The sequence below is a fragment of the Lissotriton helveticus genome, chromosome 6, assembly GCF_964261635.1.
Source record: "Lissotriton helveticus chromosome 6, aLisHel1.1, whole genome shotgun sequence".
In the NCBI taxonomy this organism is placed as follows: Eukaryota; Metazoa; Chordata; class Amphibia; order Caudata; family Salamandridae; genus Lissotriton; species Lissotriton helveticus.
In genome coordinates this window covers 2,109,256,312-2,109,283,560 of record NC_136067.1, presented here as the reverse complement: position 1 = coordinate 2,109,283,560, position 27,249 = coordinate 2,109,256,312, and the positions used below count along the sequence as shown (strand labels likewise).

General features: G+C 44.5%; 2 protein-coding genes across 2 annotated transcripts in view; both read right to left on the bottom strand.

Annotated features, from left to right (window-relative positions):
• The window catches only part of LOC144764073 (uncharacterized), a 195,704-nt gene that overhangs the window by 111,590 nt on the left and 56,865 nt on the right, over window positions 1-27,249 (bottom strand). The window lies entirely within an intron of this gene.
• The window catches only part of LOC144764072 (uncharacterized), a 78,411-nt gene continuing 57,469 nt past the window's right edge, over window positions 6,308-27,249 (bottom strand). Inside the window, exon 3 of the mRNA XM_078650229.1 lies at window positions 6,308-8,416. Coding sequence (XP_078506355.1) covers window positions 6,636-7,997 — 1,362 coding nt within the window. The 5' untranslated portion in view covers window positions 7,998-8,416 and the 3' untranslated portion in view covers window positions 6,308-6,635. The remainder of the gene's footprint in view (window positions 8,417-27,249) is intronic.

The following is a 27,249-nucleotide window of genomic DNA, read 5'->3' as shown; positions in this document are numbered from 1 at the left end:
ATCCCAGTTCTTTTTTGGTGAATTATTATTAAAAAATATTTTTTCAGGACTTTCAGTCAGTTGCGGTTTTACTGGTATTCCACCTAAACTATCTCTACCTAGTTCCTCATAGGATTTTTCTATGATTCTGGCAATTTCAGCTGGTTGGTCTGCTATATCTGTCTCTTTTAACCTCTGGCGGATCGCCACGTTTGCTGCTTCTCCCTTTATGTTGGCTAATAATATAGCCGAGACCTGCTTGAAGTCTTTTAGTAATTTCATACCAAGAGTTAAGGCAGGTTCTGGACCGTATTCATCTTGAATTTGTTTTAGCACATCTGGTATTACCGAAATGGATGGAACACCGTGCGTTTTTGTGTAGATGGAAGCAAAGACTGTACCCCAAGTGTCACAGTCCTCAATGTGTGGTGCGATTCCCATTGGAAGACAGATAGTCAGAATCCTGTGTTTTTCTAGCTGGGTGGTGTCTAGAAACACCGCCTCTATTTGGGTGATCTTTTGCGCTAGCCAGAATGGTATTTGTTCCCGTTTAGCCGGTACTTTACCTAAGCAGGATTGGATGTTCTGTGGTGTAATTTTATTTGTGTTCCCCTGGTGAGGGGTCAGCTGTGGAATTTTAATTGCTGGCTGAATTGTTGAAGTCCGCATCACATACTGGACTAATTGTCTATGTATTTTTATTAATTGTTTTAGCTGTGTTAAAAGCTCTGGTGCAGGCATTCTTTCGATGTCTGGATGTGGTGTGTATCCGGCTAGGACCGGCCACGTTGCTCCTGGTCTACCTAAAGGACAGAGCCTGGTGATGTGATTATTATGTTTTAGGGCGCCATCAAATAAGAGCAAATGCTCTTGAAATTTGAGTGGTACTTCCACCTCCTCGAAAGGAGTGTACGTTTCAGGAGGTTCCTCTATTTTGTAATAGTGGAAGTACTTTGTTACAGGATTTGCTGCTGGAAAATTTATCCATGAATAGTATACCTCTGTCTGCCGATATTTGTGTGCCTCAATTACGAATATGACTGTACCACCTCTAGGTGTCAGTCCATTTTCTATAAGTTTTATGGTTATAGATTTCCTTTTGATGACCGGGATGAGTATTATCTCCGGGTCTGCGTCTTGCATAGTAGCATCAGCTGCTGCGAGTTCAGTTGCTATTCTAACTGTCTCTCTTTCTTCATCACTGTCCATTTTACCGACAGGATGGTTATTTCTTTTGTTTGCAGATCAGGTTTCTTATGGAAACAAAGGATTAGATGCACAATAATTTGGAACAGTGTATCCTTCAACGTTGACTATACCAAAAACCATACATAGGAGTTCCCTCCTGCGAGGTTTTGGAGGATATAACCTTTCACCCACTCCAGACGTCTTTGGAGTATTATGGGAAAAGGGGTCTGAGTGAGAAAGCACGACTGAGTTACTCTAAATGTCTTACGTTAGTTTTATCGCCCTTTCCAAACGCGTTGGGCGCCATGTAGTGTAGTTCCTATCATCCCAATAGGCTCTGCGCATTGGAATAATACCTACAATAGTAAAGGCCTAGATCAGACGTTAACTAGGTCTACTACTGTCGATATTAGACTTAAAGTTTTGGGTTTGCCAGCTTAGCTCAGAGTTCACTAGAAACTTTCTCGAATGTTCAGGTAGGACTTAACTTCCCTGATTAGACAAGAAGGGATTTAGTTTCTGACAACCATAGAACATGACAACTTTGCTCTCCCCTAATCAAGAGTATATCTTGAGAGTCGTGTGAACAAAAGGCAATTTATTTTACTCAGTCAGTACGTGCATTCTTAGTCTCATCAGATTGTAGAGAAAAGGAAGAGACGGGCGTGTTCAATAAAAAGGTGTTATTTATTGATCAGTCTCTTTTCTCATACAAGAGAAATGGATCGATATTATTGCAATACTTATAGTTAAGTAAAGTGCATACATTGAAAGCAATAGTATAAAATAATACTGTAAAAACATTGATATGGTTTCTAAGCCATATGATGTTTAAAATGAATAAAATATATTACATACACATATACATTTGACTAAACGTACTCAACTGGTGTTTCTAAATACGCCTACCCCGTGTACCTGACCTAAGCCTGATGCGTGGGCGGGAATAGAAAGTTACAGTTTAAGTTAAGTTTGGTTTTGCCAAGTGACTAACTTAAGAATTCTCTGTGAGGGGTTATTCAGTTCTGTACCTGGAAGTTAGGATGAATGAGGGATGGTATCTCTCTCTCTGGTCTCGATATTCCAGGCTGCCTGCGAGGGCTACCCGGAAGCGCCGGTGCTGGGTCTCTCGGCAGGAGAAAGCAGCGCGTCTCGTTCTCAGCGCGTCAGGAAGGCGGGGCTGTTGCCAGCGGGGTCTGCTCTGCTCTGGGCTTCGGCAAGTATGGCTGCTCCGTCTCGTCACCACCGTGTGTTTGCATAGGGCAAGATCGGTAATATTTATACCTTTAAGGTGCCGAGATTGACGTAAGGATGGACATAGATACGTCAATAAAGATGTCATACGACCAGGTCGTTAGCACATTCTTTTGCTGAAGTTCTCTGTGAAATCAAAACAATGGCCGCACGGATTTTCCAGGTTGTCATAGGTTTGATTTGTTATGAGAACTCCGTATGCCTTATCAGGGGCTGGAGGAATGTCGCTTGTCTAATTAGATCGCAAGCGTTATGACCTAATCAGATAACACGTTCCTGTGCCGTAGTGTGACTGCGTCAGATAACGGTATCTGCATCATGGGGGTTTTCTGCCTCATGGGCTGACTGCTAGTTAACTTGTTAGTTTGTTTAACCAGAATAGGGTCAGGAATAGGGGGATCGATTCAGAACCTATAGGAATACATGACAGAACTGCAAAGCCAGGTCCTCCCTGGACCTGAAACAAGCATCCTGGAACCGGTTTTGGGGTATCACCCCTAATCAGTCATCTTGAATCCAGTGGACAGTGAGCCCAGGACCCACGTCTGGTCATACCCTTGGTCATACCCTTGGCCCTTTATATGGTTCCTCCTCCATTGACTGTGCGGTGCCCTTCTAATAAATGCCTTGTCACTGTCTTTACACTCATATGGTTACTTCATTAAGAACACTTTGTCACATTCTCTAGGAACTCGCCCTGACTTTTGCGAAGCCATCCCTTGCTTCATCACCCAACTCGCCATTGCCACCGAACACTATATATTCTTAGCAGATCTCAACTTCCACATGGAAGACCTTAGTGATGTCAGCACTGACAACCTAATAGAAAGCATCAGCAACATCGGCCTCATCCAACTCATCATCGACCCAAAGCACATCGTAGGGCACATACTTGACTCCATCAGCAAAACAATCAAGTACCACTATGTCACAGAACTCACCTGGACCGACCACTCCATTGTCCACTTCACAATCACAGGGCACAGCGCTACACAAACCAAAGCCAAACCACCCAGCACACCTCAGCGCAACTTGAAAACTGTCTCAGATGAGAACTGGAACAACACTCTCCATGCCAACTAACCGGACACAGCTCCAGACCTTAAATAGGCCATCAAGAACTTAGCAGACTGGATCACTGACTATGTGACCCCGCTAAGCCGAACAAGATCAGAGAATCCGCAAAGTGTGTCAACTTGTTTACCGCGGAACTTCAAACCTCTCAATCAGACTATTGTTGGCTAGAAAATAGATGGAGTACCAGTAAGGATTCTGTGCACTACACCACCTTCAGGACATCGATCAACCACTACCACCTCCTCAATGAAGCGAAGAAGAATGCCCTCACATGCTGCATAGAGATCAGCTCAAACCACAGCACTGAGCTCTTCACCATTGTTAGGGAATTCAGCAACCCTGCGTCCACCAAAAATATCATAACTCCCTTCTGGGATCAGTGCAAAATGGTTGCTGACTACTTTCATTAGAAAATCGCCTTCACCTACAGGGACTTTGAATCTCAGCTCTCCGCCAGTTATAGCCTCGACCTCCTCACACTCACTGACACTAACTCCGGCCTCTGGCCGCTTCCTGGGACCTCCTCATCTCACAAGACACCACCTCTATAATGAAGTTGATCCACTCTGGGGTACCCACTGATCCATGCCCCCACCTTATATTTAACCTCAGGACCAAGGCGATCAGTTTAGAGCTCACAAAACCACTGAAAAGATCCATTGCCATGGCCTCCTTCCTGGAAGAGTGGTAACACACAGAAGTGAAAACCCTCCAGAAAAAAAAACCCTCCTAAAAAATCCTTCAGCAGACCTAGAGCAGCTGAAGAACTCCCAAATGATACCCCTGCTTTTGTTCCCGGCCAAAGTCTTAGAGAGGTCGATCAAGAGGCAGCTGACCAGACACCTGAAGCACAACAACCTCCTGGACTCCTCCCAGTTCGGCTTCCGAGCCAATCAAAGCACTGAGACCACCTTGATAGCAGCCATAGATGACATCAGAGCCCTCCTGGACCACAATGAGACTACAGTCCTCATCTTCCTTGACCTCTCAGCTGCTTTCAACATGGTCTCCCACCAGATCCTGATCGACAAGCTTCACCACATCGGAATCCAAAGAAATGCCCTCAAATGGATCGTCTCCTACCTCACCAGAAAAACCCAGACAATCAGACACCGCCCTACTCCTGAACCCAAGGACATGATCTGCGGCACCGCACAAGGATCCTCAGTTAGCCCCCCTCCTTCTACATTACATGACACCCCTAGCCAACATTGTCAGATCGCACGGGCTGAAAGTCGTCTTCTAGACCCACCTCACTACCTCCAGAGACAAATTACATAGGTACATGGCCAACATCACCGACTGGATGAAGCACAACTGCCTAAACCTGAACATGGACAAGACAGAAGTCCTCATCTTCACTAACCACGCATCTCCTTGAAGCAATGCATGGTGGTCAGCAGAACCTTGCTTCTTTCCTTACCGACCATGCCCATGACTCCAGCATTGTCCAGGACAACAAGCTCTCCATGAAGAAGCAAATCAACATGATCTCCGCCATCTGCTTCCTCACAATGTGCATGCACCGCAAGATCTCTAGATGGCTCCCCGCCAGACACTTGAATTCCACCTCCCTCTTCCTCGCTTAAACTCCTAGAATCTGGAAAGGACTCAAGACCTGGCTGTTCAACTGATCAGTCCCTCTGGACAACAACTCCTCACCCAGCACCTTGAGAACCTCACTGATGATTTGCCACGCTTAATACCCATTGATTGATTGAGTCTGTACATTCATATAGATTTTTCCCAGTAGGGACTTTCTGATGATGCGGTTTTACCTCTTCCTTGCCAATAAATGCCTTGCTAAATTCAGTGTGGTCTTCAGGGTTGAATTTTGATGTTGAGTTAGCTCTCCATTTATGAATGCATGGTCACATTCAATACATTTATAGAGTTTCTCTCCTTGTGAACATTCTGATATATATTTTGTTTTGTAATCGATCCCTTGTCATATTCTATTCATTAATAGGGTTTCTCCCTTGTGTGGATTTGTTTATGCTGCGTTAGCTTATTCTTCCTGTGGAAGACTTTATTAAACTTTGTACATACATTGGATTTTTTGCCATGTAGATTTTCGGATGTCGCTTCAGTTTTCCATTTATTATGAATGCTTTGTGGTATTCAGTACATACATATGTTTTCTCCCCTGCGTGAACTTCCTGATCTTGTGTTCCAGTTTGCTTTGTAATAAATCCCCAGTCACATTCTGTACATTCATTTGGTTTCTCCACAGTGTGGACGCTGATATTGCTTTAACTCTCTCTTTATAATAAAAACCTTCTCACATGCGGTGCAGTTGAATGGTCACCCTCCATTTGTAATAAAGGCGCTGTCACATTTTGTACAATTATATGGTTTCTTTAATGTGTGAACATTCTGATGTATTTTTAAACTTTGCTTTGTAATAACTGCTAAGTCACATTCAGGACAGCCATATCGTTTCTCACCAGTGTGGAATTTCTGATGTAGTATCTATCTTTGCCAAGTAATAAATGTCTTGCTGATTTATGTACATTCATAGGGTTTCTCTCCTATGTGGACTATCTGATGTTGCAAAAGATGCGACTTTCTAATAAATGACTTCTCACATTCAGTGCAGTTGTATGGTCTCTCTCCGGTGGGGATTTTCTAATGTTGCTTCAGCTCTCCATTGGTTATAAATGCGTTGTCACATTAAGTGCCTTCATACGGTTTCTCCCCAGTGTGAACTCTCTGATGTTGCCTTAGCTGTCTATATTTGATAAATGCTTTGCCACATTCTGCACATTGATACGGTTTCTCCCCAGAGTGGATATATTGATGTAGCTTCAGCTGTACATTTGTTATAAATGCTTTGTCACTTCTGTACATTTATATGGTTTCTCCCCAGTGTGGCTTTTCTGATGTCGCGTTAGCTCTCCATTTCTTATAAATGCTTTATCACAGTCTGTACATTTATATGGTTTCTCCCCAGTGTGAATTTTCTGATGTCGCTTTAGCTCTCCATTTGTTATAAATGCTTTGTCACATTCTGTACATTGATATGGTTTCTCTCCAGTGTGGACCTTTTGATGTTGCTTTAGCTCTCCATTTGTTATAAATGCTTTTTCACATTCTGTACATTGATATGGTTTCTCCCCAGAGTGGATAAATTGATGTCACTTCAGCTGTTCATTTGTTATAAATGCTTTGTCACATTCTGTACATTGATATGGTTTCTCCCCAGTGTGGACTTTCTGATGTCGCGTTAGCTCTCCATTTGTTATAAATGCTTTGTCACATTCTGTACATTGATATGGTTTCTCCCCAGTGTGGACCTTTTGATGTTGCTTTAGCTCTCCATTTCTTATATATGCTTTTTCACATTCTGTACATTGATATGGTTTCTCCCCAGAGTGGATAATTTGATGTCGCTTCAGCTGTGCATTTGTTATAAATGCTTTGTCACATTCTGTACATTGATATGGTTTCTCCCCAGTGTGGACTTTCTGATGTTCCATTAGCTGTGACTTTCTAATGAATGCCTTGTCACAGTCTGTACATTTATATGGTTTCTCCCCAGTGTGAATTTTCTGATGTCGTGTTAGCTCTTCATTTGTTATAAATGCTTTGTCACATTCTGTGCATTGATATGGTTTCTCCCCAGTGTGGACCTTTTGATGTTGCTTTAGCTTTCTATTTGTTATAAATGCTTTTTCACATTCTGTACATTTATATGGTTTCTCCCCAGTGTGCATTTTCTGATGTCGCTTTAGCTCTCCATTTCCTATAAATGCTTTTTCACATTCTGTACATTTATATGGTTTCTCCCCAGTGTGCATTTTCTGATGTCGCTTTAGCTCTCCATTTCCTATAAATGCTTTGTCACATTCTGTACATTTATATGGTTTTTCCCCAGTGTGGATTTTATGATGTCTCTTTAGATCTCTATTTGTTATACATGATTGGTCACATTCTGTACATTTATATGGTTTCTCCCCAGTGTGGATTTTATGATGTTGCTTTAGCTCTCCAAGTGTTATAAATGCCTTGTCACATTCTGTACATTGGTATGGTTTCTCCCCAGTGTGGATTTTATGATGTTGCTTTAGCGCTCCATTTCTTATAAATGCTTTGTCACATTCTGTACATTTATATGGTTTCTCCCCAGTGTGGAGGTCCAGATGTCGTTTTAGCTGTCCAATTGTTATAAATGCTTTGCAACATTCTGTACATTGATACAGCTTCTCCCGGTTATGGGTTTGTTGATGCTGCTTTAGGTTCTTCTTCCTTATGAACACTTTATTACAGTCAAAACATTTATATGGTTTCTCTCCAGTGTGGATTTTGTAATGCTGTCTTAGATTCTTCTTCCTATGGAACACTTTATTACATTCTGTACATTTATATGGTTTCTCTCCAGTGTGGATTTTGTAATGCTGTCTTAGATTCTTCTTCCTATGGAACACTTTATTACATTCTGTACATTTATATTGTTTCTCCTGTACATGGACACTCTGATGCTGCATTAGGTCTTTCATTGCAAAGAAAACTTTTCCACAGTCAGTCAATCAATATGGTTCTTCTCCAGCATGATTTTCTGATGTTACACTTGCTCTTTCTCTCCCCCAATAAATGTGTTGTCACTTTCTATATATTCATACGGTTTCTCTTCTGAGTGTTCTTTCTGATCCAGGTTAGCACTTTCTTTGTAATTAGAACCTTATCAGGCTTGCTTCAGTATGTCAGTGTGTTATTTCATCAATGTAGATCAGTTGATCCCTAAGAGCCACGTACAGACCACATAGGGCAGTTTGGGTTTTCTGCTGTAGAAAAAGACTTTGGCAAGGCATTAGCCTTCAAGGGAAGAAATTTCGAGGTGTATTGTTTTTACATCACTTCCTACACAAGTGATGTTTAATCCCTTCATCTTTTGTGTTTATTACTGCATTTATTGCACCTGTTGGAAAAAAAATAAAAAGAACACCGGATAAGGTTAAATGGTGGGTCCATCACGAATATCTATTGGCATTAGATGAGACATTTAAATGACCACATAGACAAGTGCGCTGAAGAAATTCTAGATTACACTTTCAATGTAAAGATGCAATAGGCAGAGCACGGGCATACGATCCTTCCTTGACGCCCTCCTATCGCGGAGTGTGGACTCAAGGAGTAACCAAGACTCCAGTAGAGTCTTTTGTGCAGCAGCACCACAGTTCTTCTGACAGCGGTTCTGTGTAGATCGATAAGTGTCGTATTTGATGGGGCCAGAGACTCAGCATTTACATTCAAATGTGCCTTTGATGTGAGGGAAACTTCGAAGAGTGGTTTTGAAGGGCACCAGTATCTCTTCCAAACCCAGCACTCACTCTAGTCTACCAAAGGGAGTTATCATTCCTTTGTATGGGGTCAGTCTACTACCCTGTGAGGAGTAAGAGTGGGCCCCTTCCCCCCATCTGCCCAGAAAGAACCATCGGGATGCAGATAAGTGCTAAATCACCCCAACCCTTGCAGGTTCTGTAGCTCTCTAGAAGGAATACACAAAGGGGTCGGTCACCTAGCCCAGACATGTATTAGAGACAGGTTGTAAGGCACAAAGAGCAGTACAAGCAGAGAAAAGTCCACTTTCTAAAAATACCTTTTCTAAAATAGTAATGTTAAATCCGACTTTACCAGTAAAGAGGATTTATCATTACCATTGCAAAGATATGAAACATGAAAAGGCTACTCCATTCCAATCAGGAATTACAGCTTAAAAGGTATTGTAAGGATTTCCCAGTTCCAGCCAATGAGAGGAGTAGGCCTTACAGCATTGAAAAAGTAATTTACTGTTTGTCACTACCAGGACATGTAAAACATAGAAGTATATGTTCTGCCTTTTACTCACATAGCGTCCTGCCCTTTGGGTTACCAAGGGCCTTCCTTAGGGGTGACTTATATGTAATAAAAGGGGAGTTTTAGGCTTGGCAAGTAGCTTTAAATGCCAAGTCGAAGTTGCAGTAAACTTCACACACAGGCACTGCAGTGGCAGGCCTGAGACATAGTTTCAGGCTGCATAAGTGGGTGGCACAGACGGTGCTGCAGCCCCACTAGTAGCAAATAATTTGCAGGCCCTGGGCACATGTAGAGCACTTTACCAGGGACTTATAATCAAATTAAATATGCCAACTGAGTGTGAGCCCATGTTACCATGTTCAGGGGAGAGAGCACAAACACTTTAGCACTGATTAGCAGTGGTAATGGGTGCAGAGTCCTAAAGCCAGCAAAATCGAGTGCAGAAAATGGAGGGAGGCAGGAAAAAAGTTGGGGAAAGACCACCCTATGGCTGCCAGGTCTAAGAGAGCCTTTTCCAGTGAATGGACCACACCACAAAGAGCCTCACAAAAACAGCGGGAAATATAATCAATTGCTGCGAAGGAAGTCCTTTATACTATCAGAGCCCGATAGGACCCGGACAATAATCTGAGCATCTTTCACATAGTGTAACTCCAGAGATGAGGCTCTGACCAGAGCTACACCATAAAAAGGAGGTTTACAACCACAATAAAAACACATTGGCAAAATCAAGAAGTCTCACCTTTTAGACATATAGGCTTTCCCAATGCTGGACAACATCAAGAAAGAACAAGCATTTGCAACGCAAATAGGTCTCGTCATTTGTTAGAGTTGGAGCTATTAGTGTAAATATAAATATTTTTTACTTCTGCGTTTAGTGGTGGATGGATGTGATGGCTATTGTGTGTTTTGCAATTCATTTATAATCAAGCGTATAGATTGTGTTTCTGTTGTATAGGGTTTACTGGGATACAGTATCAATCAATCCTGGATTTGTTTTAGCAAATGAATGCTATGCAGTCATTAAGGACACAACAAGAATGCTTTATTACATAAATGGAAATGCCAGGTATGGACATATTGAACCAAGAAAATAAGAGTCACCTGATTATTTTATTTGTGGGTATTTCATAACGTTAAGCAGTATGATGGTGCTAATTTAACCTGTTTTTTAACACCCCGTTGGGTGGCTGCAATGAATCTGGTGCGATTATCCCTAAGGGCCCACAACGAGCAGAATAAAGAGAAAATTTCAGGTTGTAACTAGTAGGTTTGTGCACAGACTAATGAAACATAGCTGGAGGTTGTAATGATAGGATGAACATGGAGACAGCCTGGGGATGCACTAAGTGCATAGGCATGGGGAGCAGAGACACGATGAGCAGAGACACGATGAGCAGTGACACGATGAGCAGAGATACGATGAGCAGGGACACGATGAGCAGAGACACGATGAGCAGGGACACGATGAGCAGAGACACGATGAGCAGGGACACGATGAGCAGGGACACGATGAGCAGAGACACGATGAGCAGGGACACGATAAGCAGAGACATGACGAGCAGAGACAAGATGAGCAGAGACACGATGAGCAGATACACGATGAGCAGAGACACGATGAACAGAGACACGATGAGCAGGGACACGATGAGCAGAGACATGACGAGCAGAGACACGACAAACAGAGACACGATGAGCAGGGACACGATGAGCAGAGACATGACGAGCAGAGACAAGATGAGCAGGGACACGATGAGCAGAGACACGATGAGCAGGGACACGATGAGCAGAGACATGACAAACAGAGACACGATGAGCAGAGACACGACGAGCAGAGACACGATGAGCAGGGACACGATGAGCAGGGACACGATGAGCAGAGACATGACGAGCAGAGACATGACGAGCAGAGACACGACGAGCAGAGACACGACGAGCAGAGACACGATGAGCAGGGACACGATGAGCAGAGACATGACGAGCAGAGACACGACGAGCAGAGACACGACGAGCAGAGACACGATGAGCAGGGACACAATGAGCAGAGACACGATGAGCAGAGACACGATGAGCAGAGACATGACGAGCAGAGACACGACAAACAGAGACACGATGAGCAGAGACACGATGAGCAGAGACACGATGAGCAGGGACACGATGAGCAGGGACACGATGAGCAGAGACACGATGAACAGAGACACGATGAGCAGAGACACGATGAACAGAGACATGATGAGCACGGACACGATGAGCAGAGACACGAGGAGCAGAGACACGATGAGCAGGAACACGACGAGCAGAGACACGATGAGCAGAGACACGATGAGCAGAGACACGATGAGCAGAGACACGATGAGCAGAGTCACGATGAGCAGAGGCACGATGAGCAGAGACACGATGAGCAGGGACACGATGAGCAGAGACACGATGAGCAGAGACACGATGAGCAGGGACACGATGAGCAGAGACACGATGAGCAGAGACACGAGGAGCAGGGACACGAGGAGCAGAGACACGACGAGCAGAGACACGGCGAGCAGAGACACGACGAGCAGGGACACGACGAGCAGAGTCACAATGAGCAGGGACACGATGAGCAGAGACAAGATGAGCAGAGACACGATGAGCAGAGACACGATGAGCAGGGACACGATGAGCAGAGACATGATGAACAGAGACACGATGCGCAGGGACACGACGAGCTGGGACACGATGAGCAGACACTATGAGCAGGGACACGATGAGCAGGGACACGATGAGCAGAGACACGATGAACAGAGACACGATGAGCAGAGACACGACGAACAGACACGATGAGCAGGGACACGATGAGCAGAGACACGATGAGCAGGGACACGACGAGCAGAGACACGACGAGCAGAGACACGATGAGCAGAGACACGATGAGCAGGGACACGATGAGCAGAGACACGATGAGCAGAGACACGATGAGCAGAGACATGACGAGCAGAGACACGACAAACAGAGACACGATGAGCAGAGACACGATGAGCAGAGACACGATGAGCAGAGACACGATGAGCAGAGACACGATGAGCAGAGACATGACAAGCAGAGACACGACAAACAGAGACACGATGAGCAGAGACACGATGAGCAGAGACACGATGAGCAGAGACACGATGAGCAGAGACACGATGAGCAGAGACACGATGAGCAGGGACACGATGAGCAGGGACACGATGAGCAGAGACACGATGAACAGAGACACGATGAACAGAGACACGATGAGCAGAGACACGATGAGCAGAGACACGATGAGCAGAGACACGATGAGCAGGGACACGATGAGCAGAGACACGATGAGCAGAGACACGATGAGCAGGGACACGATGAGCAGAGACACGATGAGCAGGGACACGATGAGCAGAGACACGATGAGCAGGGACACGATGAACAGAGACACGATGAGCAGGGACACGATGAGCAGAGACACGATGAGCAGAGACACGATGAGCAGGGACACGATGAGCAGAAACACGATGAGCAGGGATACGATGAGCAGGGACACGATGAGCAGGGACACGATGAGCAGAGACACAATGAGCAGGGACACGATGAGCAGAGACAAGATGAGCAGAGACACGATGAGCAGGGACACGATGAGCAGGGACACGAGGAGCAGGGACACGATGAGCAGGGACACGATGAGCAGAGACAAGATGGGCAGAGACACGATGAGCAGAGACACGATGAGCAGGGACACGATGAGCAGAGACACGACGAGCAGGGACACGATGAGCAGGGACACGATGAGCAGAGACACGATGAGCAGGGACACGATGAGCAGAGACAAGATGAGCAGAGACACGAAGAGCAGAGACACGATGAGCAGGGACACGATGAGCAGGGACATGATGAGCAGAGATACGATGAGCCGAGACACGATGAGCAGAGACATGAGGAGCAGAGATACGATGAGCAGGGACACGATGAGCAGGGACACGATGAGCAGGGACACGATGAGCAGGGACACGATGAGCAGAGACAAGATGAGCAGAGACACGATGAGCAGAGACACGATGAGCAGGGACACGATGAGCAGGGACACGATGAGCAGGGACACGATGAGCAGGGACACGATGAGCAGAGACACGATGAGCAGGGAAACGATGAGCAGGGACACGATGAGCAGAGACACGATGAGCAGAGACATGACGAGCAGAGACATGACGAGTAGAGATACGATGAGCAGAGACACGATGAGCAGAGACACGATGAGCAGGGACACGACAAGCAGGGACACGACGAGCAGAGACACGATGAGCAGGGCTACAGTGAGACAATGTGAGCTGAAGCAGACACAAGATTTACAGGTTATGAAGGCAGCGATCCCATGCAGTGGACACACACTGGGGGCACAGTGAGGAACCCTAAACCAAAGGGGGTGCCTTTGGGGGTGGACATACATTGGAGTATGGGGTATGAACCAGGCATAAGGTAAGAAGAGGAGGATGAACACCCGTCAAGGCACAGAGGCTGGGGGCCCATGCACTGGACACACAGTGGGAGCGAAGATGACTGGTGAGAGCTAGCATATTGCAGGGAGGCAGGGATACAGTGAGCACATACAGCTGCGGAAAAACTAAAGAGATGCATCTCTGCGTGAACCCATTAGGAGGTAGCAAAGAGGCGCCACATAGGAGTGTCCTGAATTTTTACGGATTGTCCTGAATTTTTTCTCTCATCGTCCTAAATTTACACCAATGCCAGTTGGTCACCCTAGGTGATAGAGATGCATAGAGCGCTGAGGTGGGCCAAGGAGAGGGGGCAGAGGCTAGTGCCTGAGAGGAGGGAAAGGCAAGGCAAGAAGGGTGCTTTAGGTGAAGGAGACAAAGAAAGTGCTCCAGGGAGAAGGGGCAGTGGGGATTGCTTCAAAGGAAGGATATTGTAAAAGAAAAACCCAGCGCTGGTGAATCGCATTCTCAATGACATGGAGTCATCATGTAAACCTACCTGGTCAGTAAAGACTTTGAGGGTGGAGCCATGTCAGGTTTTCACAATATCCACCTGAATCTTATTTACATGTGTTAATGAAAATGGGAACCAGAATGGGTGTGTAATCTGGCCCTCATCAACCTACGTTGAGTGACCCTAATTTATAAACAATTTGAAAGCATTATCACTATGCTTCCACAAGAAGAGCAGGCATCTTTATTATACTAATAATCATATCCAAAATTAGACTCACTTTTATGAAAATAATTATGCTCTAGCTAGGAAGGCATGTGTTATTGATATGTATTGAATGACCAGATTATTACTAGATTGTATTATTAAAAATACAAGCATTTTGAGAAGGCAAGCTGCCTGCCAAGAGTGCTGGTTATTCCTTCCTCCTCAAGTGTCACACATGGCTCGCCACTGATAGAAAAGTACCTGACTCCAGGAACTGGGAGAGATTTAGCATATGACAACTCACAAAGGTGAGTTTTTAACAAACCAGTGAGGAATAAGAGCCCACTTCAAAGAATGGAGCATACTTCAGAGGTCAAAAGGTTTGAACACTAGTGGGGCCGACTAAGACCCTCGTTGCAAATGTCGTGCAAATTTGGTTGTGATACTACTGCACCAAAAAATTAGATACTGCAGGGTGCAGTATTTATTGGATGTAATATTACCACACTAGAGGTATATTTGGATGATGAACGTGATAACTTAAAAAATGGCACACGTTTACCACTATTTTGAATTCCTCAGTCTTGGAGCGCAGGCAACGTGTCAATTTAAAGTCTACCATAGGATTTCAACAGTTGTAGATTAACACTTATTTTACAAAAGATAATTACACTCTATGCACATTTTACTATATAGATATGTGAATAAACTCAGCATCTGTTTTCTTTTAGCTAACCATAATTCACATTAGCCAAATCCACAGAAGTCTGTCCCGAAAAATAATGATTTCATGAGAATTTTTATGCTTGTGGGAGATATTTTATTTAAAACCTTGGCACCAAAGCAAGACAACTTTTTGGAAAGTACTTGGGGTAGTTCAATTGAATGCAATTATTAAAAGGAAAATAAACCCCCCACAAATGACTAATTTAGAGGGTGTGGGATAGAGGCAAACAGTTTGGACTGACAGTTTAAAAGGGGAGTTTAGGTATTTGTCAAAGAGTAGCAGTTTCAGTTTCTTCTTTAAGTGAGGGAATGATTGATTGTCCCATAAATCTTGGGTTATAAGTTCCCAATTCTAGGGGTGTTTCCGGAGAAAAAACATTTGCAAGATTTCCCTCTCAAATTTTGGTGGAATCTGTAGTAGACTGTTAGAGTTTTGGAGGGGTCTCTTTTGGACAGCTCCTGTTAATTTATGTGTGAAGTAGATTGGTCTTCCAGTGTCTAGCACTTTGTGGGTTATGCACACAGTTTGGAATATAGCTCTTGCCTTGATTGGTCGGCAGTTACAATTTTTTAGAGCAGGAGTGATATGGTCGAAGTGACTCTCCCCCGTCAGAAGTCTGGCCGCTGAATGGAGTGTGGCTGTTTTTGGGGTGCCTGTGATCATTGCGTTGCCGTAGTCTAACTTTGGGAGGACTAAGGTTTGCGCCACCGTCTTTAGATCTTCAGAGGGATGAAGGGTTTGACTTTTTATGGGTATTTTAACATCCAAGACGCACATTTTGGCTGAGGTGTTTATATGCTCTTTCATCCTCTGTTTGTATTGTATTGTAATTGCATTTATATAGCGCTTACTACCCTTAACGAGGTGTTGATGCGCTTTTCGTTAAGTACTAGTAGCTCGCTACTCCAGAACCCAAAAAAGACTAGTGGTATATTAGTATAGTGACATTTTAGTTCATATGAGTAGTGGGGTAAACATCCTTTACCACGAAGTTTTTACCACGCGGTACCTTTACCACGCGGCCGTTACAACGCAAGTCGTTACCACGACTTGCGTTGGAGGGCGCTAAAGGATTAAAAATAGTAAATTTACTATCCCAACACCTTCCCTAGGGTCCACGGGGACTGGTGTTAGAATAGTAAATTATACTATTCGAAATCCGCGCCCCCAACGCAAGTCGTGGTAACAACTTGCGTTGTAAGGGATGCAGTGTAAAGGGATGCGTTGTGACGGTACGCATTGTACCGTCATACATCCGAGTAGTGGACATGTGACTGTTAGTTGGATTGTAAAGGATAATGGAGGGGGAATAGATGGGGGAAGAGACTAGAAAGTGTATTGGGAGACCATAGTAGTAAGAGGAGGTTTGCGATGAGTATAAGGAGAGATGGAGGGAAGAATGTCTAGAAATGGATGAAGGAGATCATAGTAGTGCAATGAGCTTTGGGATGAGTCAAAGGAGGGATAGGTGAGGGAAGAATTTAGGACGTTGTTTGGGAGATCATAGTACTAAAATGAGTTTTGGGAAGAGTCAAATGAGTGATAGAGGAAGGAAGAACTTAGAAAGGGTTATTCTTGAGATCACTGTAGCAGAAATAGGTTTGGGAAGAGTCAGAGTGGAGGTAGAGGATATATTGAGAGAGTATAGGGTGAATATAGAGTAGTCCATTGGAGAGAATCAAAGTTATTTTTTACAGTAGGAGTAAAGTAATAAATACATAGATACTCAAGTATATATTTATATCAAGAAATGCAAATATCCATATACATACATATAATCTAATTATATGTTCATATACACAGGGATATGCTGTACATTTGTGTTTCAGTATGGCTGTTACGTAGGAAACAGTCTACTCTTGAGTACTTTTGTGAAACTAAGATAGTTAGTTATCTATGGATCTTAAGTTTGGGGTAATTAATTCCATAGTATGGCTGCTTGAACAGAGAATGATGTGCCACCTATGGTTTTTAGCCTCTGCAGTGCGTGCGCTGCTCTGCGAGGCATGCATTAGTGGAGTATGTAGTTGAAGCTCTGTCAACGCTCCGCCCATATTTGTCACTGCTTTTGTCATTGTCCTTCGTAAAGGCTGGTTTCTGATTCGTTAATAGGCTAGTTAGTCCCTCCTTAGAACCACCTTGACTCCATTAGTTACCTCCCAATAGGACTGGCCCATTCACTTGTGTTGTTACTTCGCTTGGTATATTTACAGTCTGTGGCACTTTTTAGGTCTCGCCTTCCGATGCGCATGCGCATCGAGCTGGCGAGGATATAGGGGCTTAACCAGAGTTTAACCAAAAATCCGATTTGATGCCGTGCACGTGGCTTTCAGGCGTGGCTTAAAAAGCGCGTGCACAGCATCAAATAGGCTTTTTGGGTAAACATCTGTTCCCAGCTCCGCCTGCAGCTCTTCCCGCTCCGCCCCTTGCTCTCCGCCCCCTGCCTCCCCAGCCGCCAGCACCTCCCCTCATCCGTTCCCCAGCCTCCCGAGAGCAGCTCTTCCCGCTCCGCCCCCTCCCCACTCTCTCTCCCAGCACACCTCCCCCTCCCCAGCCGCCAGCACCTCCCGGCTTCTCCCCTTCACGCGCTCAGCATGCCATGCCCGCTTGCTACGAAACATTACACTCCCCCTCCCCAGCCGCCAGCACCTCCCCTCTCTTAATTGGCCCCTGCCATTTCATTTTCATGGCATATACATTCCGTTATTAAACTTCTAATTCACAGCGTGTTAGCACCCGTTTATGTCTCGCATTCACATCGCAATCTCCCGCAGCATCGCACCAGCCCTCTTTCTATTTCTAGAACACCTCGTTTAGCATACTCTCTCTCGAGGGAGAGAGCAGCCCTTCCCGCTCCGCCCCCTGTTTTTATTTTTTTAAATCAGTACTTCCAGTTTCACGGCCGCAGGCCGTGTCTCCTTATTTTTTTACTTTTTTCCCCCTCATTTCCAGCTCTGTCTCATGTGCCCTCACATTCTCTCTTAGTGTCGACTCCTCATGACTCGCATGATCTCTCAGCTCCGTTTCTTCTTTCCTCACATTCTTCCTCAGTCTGTCTCTTCTCATATGCTCTCAACTCTCTCTGCTCTCGAGGACACCTTGCACTATTCTGACGTGGACGTTTACGTTGCAGCCGTCCAAACAATGTCGTTTTTAATGAAACTACTTGCTAAATAAATGATATATTTTTACTTGCTTTACTGGGATGTTAAGTACGAATCAGGTAAGATATTCTCAAATAACACATAGTAAACATTCTAGGCCTCGATTAATTAATATGTAATTGCATTTTTTCCTTTAATCGGCACTATAAATAACGACACCCTAGGAATTATATATATATATATATATGATGCGGAAAAAAAAAATTAAGAATGCAGACCCGAAAATGTCCCAAGTCGATTTTGGTGCTTGCAAGCACTAAATTCTGCAACACAAATCTTCAAGTCCAGGTATCTATAGGGCTTTTTTCCATCTGTTCCATTTCTGCAGGTTTGCTCTGCCTTAATTTTTCAGGTGAAACACCGACCATTGAACTTTACCGACACATTTATAATTCGGACATATGCGCAAACAGTGGTCTGTCTCTTCAATCAAGGAAATTCCCCTGCTTCCCTGTTCTTTTTTTGAGGCACAGCAGTTGAACAACTTCCAAACACCTCAGACAGACAACACGCATGGCAGTGGGAATCCTCAATGCATCTGAAATTTCAGTTATCTGCAACCCAGCCCCGCAGCAGCTCTTCCCGCTCCGCCCCCGGCTATACGCCCCCTGCTGCATCAAAGGCTTTTTTTAATTACCATCTATTCCCCAGCCCGCCGAGAGCAGCTCTTCCCGCTCCGCCCCCATGCAATGCCCCCCTCGGCCATCACCCTACTTGCTGACCTCAGCCACATCACAGACATATCTTTTCGGCGCTTTTAAAAATATTTGTGATTTTTATGTTTTTGTCTGTATTTAATAAATCTTAGAACATTTCGACTCAATAAATCCCATTTGCAGAAGAAAGACAGTTTAGGTCATCAACATGTGTTGTACTACAGTCTAAAGGAACTATGTATACATAACTAAAACAGGAAATTGTCGAGGAAGAGGTCGGCGCGCTGGCCCTGCCACCTTTTCTATATTCTCTGTCCCTGCAAACTGTTTCGAAATCCTTCTGGCTGTTTTAAACATTCTTGCAGTAGATAAGTACACGAATGACCTTGTGGCCTTCAGTTTTACAACTCTCATAAGTCAGTTCGCTACAGCTCTTTCCGCTCTGCCTGAGATGCGGCTGTCATTCAGAGCCACCACAGCAACAATCTGTGCAACCTTTCAACAACAACTGATTCCGCATGCAGTGGGGGATCAGCAGTGTTGATAGAAGATAAAATGCCCTGCAACAATCTGTGCAACCTTTCAACAACAACTGATTCCGCATGCAGTGGGGGATCAGCAGTGTTGACGGAAGATAGATTGCCCTGCAACAATCTGTGCAACCTTTCAACAACAACTGATTCTGCATGCAGTGGGGGATCAGCAGTGTTGACGGAAGATAGATTGCCCTGCAACAATCTGTGCAACCTTTCAACAACAACTGATTCCGCATGCAGTGGGGGATGTTACAGTTACACATGCAGTTACACATATAACATTACATATTTTCTAAAATAATCACAAATCTAAAAACAAAATTAATACTTTTATTTAGAAGGGAAAAAAACTTAACAAAAAAAAACAAACTTTTCCACACCAAAAACTCAAAACTATCCTATTGCGAGACCTATTGCATTTCCAATGCTTGTTTCAGAAAGGATTTTCTCCTTCCTACCTGATGTGCGCCCGTTTTGTTCCGTGAACCTCCCTCCCGCCACCACCCTGCATACATTATCAGCGCGACGCCCGTGTCACCAGAGCTGTGCCTGTTTCACCAGAGCTGGGCCTGTTTCACCAGAGCTGTGCCTGTTTCACCAGAGCTGTGCCTGTTTCACCAGCGCCGTGCCTGTTACACCAGCGCCGTGCCTGTTTCACCAGCGCCGTGCCTGTTTCACCAGCGCCGTGCCTGTTTCACCAGCGCCGTGCCTGTTTTACCAGCGCCGTGCCTGTTTCACCAGAGCTGTGCCTGTTTCACCAGCGCCGTGCCTGTTACACCAGCACCTCGCTGGTTTTGCTTTCATTGTCTTTTCCCAGCTCCTCCATCCCACTCACTGCTCTCCCCTCCTCCCTTCCCTTGCAATCACTCACCGGGCTCCAGTTTGCTTTCTTTAAACTGTTCACTGTGAGGGATCCTTCCCAAACATTAAGGATCGTCCTTCTGTGAGAGTGGTGACAAAGGTTCGACACTTATGGTACACTTCCTGTCTTGCCTTGGAATTAATTCCAGTGTTTATTTCGCTAGTCGGGGTTCTGGTTGAGAAATTGTGAAAACTCCCGAGGGATGTCTGTATTAGGCGTTGGTAGACGCGAAGAGCTTTACAGGAACGTCAGAGATGGAATCTGTAAGATCAGCTTCCAAATACATCTCCACACCGGCCCGACCTTCCATGCAAGTAAAAAGTGGGGCAAACATAGAAGTTATTATGGCCCTAGTAAATATCACAATTACAGCAATATTTTTTGTTTGAAATTACCTTCTTTCTTTTTGCAAACATTAAAGCTTGTGTTTAAATAGGAACCGTGTTGCAGTGTCTGGGTCTATTTTCACATGGCTGCTGTATAACCCGTGGGGGGAGGGGGCACTGGGTGGCGACGAGGTTGGCTCGAAAGAGCAGAATGAGTTAAGGCTGTCGAGTTTGTTTGGTGTTTGCAGGCACTCCGAGTTCTGTTGTCTGCCTTGTCAGTAAATGCATAGCAGGCTGTCGTGTCTGGGATGAAGTGTCAATAACTTCCTAGGATTTGACTTGTGTTCATCATCCTCATGTCAAGCCCTGGGACCTTTTTTTTTTTAGAGTTTCATATAGCGCAAACTAGACCCGAGGATATAAGGAATCAGAGCGCTGATGAAGCAAGGTTTCGCATACCTATTCGACTTGCTTCATGAAACTCCTCTCTAGTTAGTTATTAATATTGCTAATATTTTAAGCCATTTGAAAGGATCACTTATATGCAAAATCCCTTCAAATGTGAAGCTTGCCCACGAGTTTTGTGTGTGTTTGAAGCTTGAAGCCAAAATGGCCGACAAATGAGCAGGATTTAGCCTGCGCATGCGTCGGTCATAACCACGTGATACTAGGAGCGAACGCAAGGGGAGCAGCCTTTTTTCTTCTGTGGGGAGCGACGCAGGGGGCAGCAAGAGGCCGTCAACACCTGTGGGAGCATTTTGCCAGTACCGCACGGGACTCCTAGGACCAGGAGTCCGTGCGGCAGCCCACCTGCGCAGAGCTCCGCCCCAAGCACATCGGCCCTCATAACCCCTCGCCGGACCCGCTAGCGCGGGTCCCGCTTCGCTGCTAGAAGCGAACGCAAGGAGAGCAGCCTTTTTTCTTCTGTGGGGAGCGACGCCGGGGGCAGCAAGAGGCCGTCAACACCTGTGGGAGCATTTTGCCAGTACCGCACGGGACTCTGAGGACCAGGAGTCCGTGCGCAGCCCACCTGCGCAGAGATCCGCCCCAAACACACTGGCCATTTAAACTGTATCCGGGTCACGCAGCGCGGGACGCAGCGCGGGACGTAGCCGGACGAAGCCCGGACAAAGGGCGGGCTGTCTGTGGCCGTCCGAGGATGGAGGAGGACGGGACGGGCCACCCCCTTGTATCTTCCAAAGACATTTTTATCGACAAGGCCATCTCCCAAAAGGTACTGTTGTTTGGACCTAACCCCCTAACACATGCACTGTAGTAATAAGCCATTGTGCAAACCTTAGGGTGGGCTGTTGATTGTGAACGGGACTCTGCGGCTATCTCTTTATATCTACATACTAAGACTCCTACTTACAGAATGAGTAACCAGGACAAAAAAGTAAAAACCCCAGCCACACGACCACATACCAGACTGCAGGCAGCAGCACCACAGCCCCTACCCACTCTGACAGCAATCGATAAGATGCTGCAAAAAACAATCGGTGCTGTGGCTACTGCCATTGAAAACACTGAGAGAAGGTTATCAATTACACCTACACTATGCCTCCAAAATCAGGGAGGCGACACCTCAGTTATCATGCTCGATGCCCTGGGGTCAAATTCCTATCTGACATCATCTTATGTAGACTTGCCCTGCACGTAGGTGCCTATAGAGACCTCTATAGATGTTCAGGATGTACCACCGATCATCGATCCACCGATTATTTTGACCTCCCCCTCCTCTAAGATAATGCCTCTAGCACGTAAATCACGCCCCAGGAAAAAGAAAGAAAGTATTCCTAAAAAATTGGGTAAAAATAATCAGGTAAATCACAACCTGGTGACCCCGACCGTTAGTTCATCGCACCCGATAACAGGAATTCCGTGCTGGGTCACTAATATGGTGGCCGACCTACAAGCATGCCTGGAGCGGACCATTGCCACTCATCTCAAACCTTTGGTGTCAAAACTTGATAAACTCACCTCTATCTTAAACGCCAAGGGGGTAGGGACAACAAAGCCAGCTAATCCGGTAGGAAACCCTGTACCTCCCAATTGTGATGTTACACTTAAAAGCACACCTAGTGACAGGGCAGATGTTCAAAAAAACCCTACAATGCAGACTAATAATGCAGGAGTTCCGTTAATTACTCAAAAGCCAATTCATGCTCTACCCCAACTCCCGCCTAGTACTAATACCCAGGTCCAAGTCCACCAAGAAGCAGGAAACATGTCAACTGCTAGGGACAAAGTTACATCAAAGTCCAATAAGGGTGAAAAGGAGGGCAACACTAGTTCATCAATGAATAGGAATGTAACACCAAGAGCTATTCCTTATCAGTTACCAACCATTAATTTACCCCCAGAAGCCCAACCATATGTGGTAGTACTTGCAGGAGTCCCAGCCCTAAGTGAGGGGAAAAGAGAAAAAGAGACTGATTTAAAAAATAAGTGCATTCAATGACTTAGTGTAAACAGATAATGTTCAGGAGTAGGAGGCGCACAGCTGATTCTCAAAAAAGTTGCAAGAACGTTGTGTTCTCAAGGGTTGTAGGGGTTGGGTGCTCCCAACAGGTAACGTGTCCGTCCTAGGCACGTCTTTCTAAACAATGTATCATGTGTCACCATGTGACCATAGTGACATCCCTGAGTGTCGGGCACTCCTTTGGTTCTCGTAGAAATGAGACTCCAAGTGTAGTTCAAGAAAGAATTTTAATCATTCATCTTGAGTTTAAGTCATTCAAATTTTCAAATTTTCATTTAAGTAAATGCATCCAAAGAAATTTATCCAAATGCTCCAATGCATTTCGGGCATCTCTAGCCCTTCATCGGGGAGCCTCTGTAATTAAACCAGACATAGCAATCAGAACAAAACTAAACAAAGATGTAAATACCGATTATTTGTAAGTGTGGATAACGCTGGGGTGACCTTAGTCAAAAACGAGTGAATCAGGCAAGGAGTTGGTGAAATTAGTGCATGCATATGGTCGAGTGAAACGAGTGGCTTAGTGCGTATATACAAATATAGCTCGATGACCAAGTGAAAAACGAAATAAGTGAAAAAACGGAAACGTTCGAGTGAGTTAAAATCAACATGAAATAGACTAACGTGCAGGTCCACGCTGAAGGCGTATGGCGGCGAGTTTAACAGTGAGAAGTTTAAATGGTACCAGAGTGCCCAAAGGGGAAAGCGGAAACAAACATACGAGTGAGTTTGTAATCACATTCAGGTCCACGCGTATGGCGTTTGACAGCGATTAAAACAGTGATTAAAACAGTGAATGTTTAAGTAGCTAAAGAGTCAGACAGAGTATCTCAGTACTTTAGAGAATTGTTTACTTACTGGTGATCGTGTGGTCACTGGCTTCAAACGCCGGTATCGGTGTGGGACAGGAAGTGTTGTTAGTTTAGTAGGGATAGAAAAATAGAAAAAGGACTACCAGGGAGGTGTAAGAATAGTGGCCATCTTGGAAGGGTTGCCAAAGTGGCGAGAATCGCAAGGAAATGAATAAAATGAATGAACTATAAGAACACAAGTAACAAAAAGTATCAAGCATAATCGCATTTTGGGAAACAATGACAATTAGTTAAACAAAACATGAAAACTCCAGGCGATCATTGAGACCGACTGGTTTCATAGTCTGCATACGATAAATCCAAGCCATTTCCCTCTGAAGTAAGTGCTTGTTATTGTCTATTCCTTCAATTTTACGCACTTGTTCCAGAATCAAAAACTTTAGTTGGGAAACGTTATGTCTGTTTTCATTGAAATGTGTAGCCACATTGGATTTAGTGTTCTGGAGTCTGATGTTGGATTTATGCTCGTTGATACGAGTTTTAATCTTTCTTTCAGTCTTTCCTATATAGCTTTTTCCGCAAGGACATTTAATCATATATACGACGTTAGTTGAGTCGCATGTGGCATTTACAAACAGTTTAATGGGGTTGCCTCTCATGGGATGGTTAACTATTGTTCCTGTGATGATGTTATTACAGTTCCCACAGTTTTTACATGGCCTTGTGCCTTTAGAAGGTGTTTTCTCCTGGTGTTTAATTGTCAAGATTTCTTTAAGGTTGGCACTGCGGGTATAAGCAAAAAGAGGTGGTTCCTTAAAAGTGGTGCCAAAATCTGGTTCAATGCTCATGATGGGCCAATGTCTTAAAATTATCCGTTTGTATGTGGAACTCATGTTGGAAAATTTGGAAACTAGTACCATCCTGTTTGTGATTTTAGGAGGAGTCTTAGCAAACAATGACTCTCTAGGAGTGTCCATGGCTTTCTTCTTGGCACTCTCAATGAGAGTTGGAGGATATCCTCTGGTTAAGAACCTTTTTCCCATTTCATGTAATCTGATCTGAGTTTGATCAGGGTTAGAGGTAATCCTTCTAATCCTCAGCATTTGTGATGTGGGCAAATGTGTTTTCAAAGATCCTTGATGGTGGCTTGAAAAATGCAGTGCGTTGTTGCGGTCAGTTTTTTTGCGGAACAAATCAGTTTCAAAACCAGTGGTGGTGATTGTGATCCTAACATCAAGGAAAGTGATGGTTTTATTATCAATCTCCCAGGTGAGTTGAATACGTTCATTAGCCTGGTTTAAAACAGTTAGGGCTTGTGACAAGGATTCTTTCGTGTCTTTCCATACGATGAAAACATCGTCAATGTACCTTGCGTACATTTTTATGTTGTTGGTCCAAATCGGGTTTTCATAGATGTGTGTCTGCTCAAAGTACTTCAAATAGATGTTAGCGTAGGTGGGCGCCGCGCAATTACCCATAGAGGTTCCGGACAGCTGTAGATACCAGTCGTTGTCAAGTTGGAAATAGCTTTGATATAGGGTAAACATGGTTAGTTCCATGAGAAATTGTTGCATGTCAGGTACAAGGTTGCTCTCTAGGATGGATTTTTCCATAGCTTCAATGCCTCCTGCATGGGGGATGGAAGTATAAAGGGAGCGGACATCCGCTGTGCATAATATTATGCATTCTCCTTCTGTGATGTTCACGCAGGCAAGTTTTTGAAGAAAATCTGCAGTATCTTGAATGTAACTCTGCATGTTTCTAACGCTGTGTTGTAAGTATCGATCAATGAATTTACCAACGGGTTCATGCAGTGAACCCTTGGTGGAAACTATCGGCCTGAAAGGGGGATCCTCTAGGCTCTTGTGGATCTTAGGTATTAGGTAGATGATGGGGCTCTTTGGGAAGGGTTTAAGTAAGTATTTCCTTGTCCTATCATCAATGGTTCCACTTTCGTAGGCTTTTTGCACAATGTTCGTTAATATCTCCTTAAATTGCATGGTAGGGTTGCCTGGTAGTTTCATATATGTCTGTTCATCCTGGATGTGTTCTTGCATCTTGCGGTGGTATAGAGATGAGTTCATTATCACCAGGGCACCGCCCTTGTCTGCTTTAATGCATTTTATTTCTTTGTTCTCAGAAAGTCTTCTCAAGGTGTCCTGATCTTTTTGTGTGATGTTTTTTTGTTTTTTCTTGTTGTAATTCAACTTCAAGATGTCTTGATTTACCAGATTTTCAAATAAATCAATGCTTTTGTGACTTATGGGTGCTTCAAAAGTGCTAGTTGGTCTAAGGCCCATGAGTAGATCTTGTTTGCTGGGTAATGGAGGTAGTACGTGGTCAAAATAATGTCGCAGTTTAAGTTTCCTAATGAACTTATAAGTATTGACTTGTAGTTCCAGTGGGTTGGTCCTGCATGTCGGTACGAACGATGTGCCTTTGGATAGTAAATCCATTTTGTGTTTGTTTAGAGGAGTATCAGAAATATTGATGATCAAGTGTTCTTCTTCTTGTTGTCTTTCTTTGTGCTCCGTGTGCTCGGGTGAACTGATTCTTTCTCTTTTGCTCTTTCCTTTTCTAAGACCCCGCCAGGGTCGTTTATAATGTCTCTGCCCTCGGCTAAAAAAGGCACCGCAGTAGAAGAACCTGGTTGTTGACTCTGAAATTCAACGTTTGTGGTGGATTCAGTTGATTTGTTTGCTGGTGTACGAGTCTTCCTGAGTGGACGGTTGGAAGTATCGCTCCCAGAGGAGGATGTGTCAGTTTGAGAATTCGGTGGTCTGTTCCTTCTGCGTTGGGCATAAACATCAGCCCACGTGTATACTTCTCCCAATTTATAATCTTGGGTGTCTCTCCTGAATTTCCTAATTTTCCTGTCATTGATTTCACGGGAGTGTTTATCGATTTGCACCTTAATATCTTCCAGTATCTTGCTCCATTCCTCAGTAGTAGTCATCTCGGATAATTCATTCTCCACTTCTTTGATTTCCTTGTTCAATTCGGTTAGAATGTTCGAAAGTTCCTGTATAATCAACAAAATCAAGTCTAGGCTGCATTTGTTTAACACTGCGTTCCATTTCTCTTGGAAGGACTTTGAGTTCTTACATAGCGACGGTTTCAATGCTATGCGCAAACCCCTCGGGATGCGTAAGGCGCGATGATATTTTAAAAGCGTGCTAGCATGTAGCTTCTGATTTATTTCCCTTTTGGACAAATACAACAGTTGTCGTATGCATTGTTCCTTAGTGCGA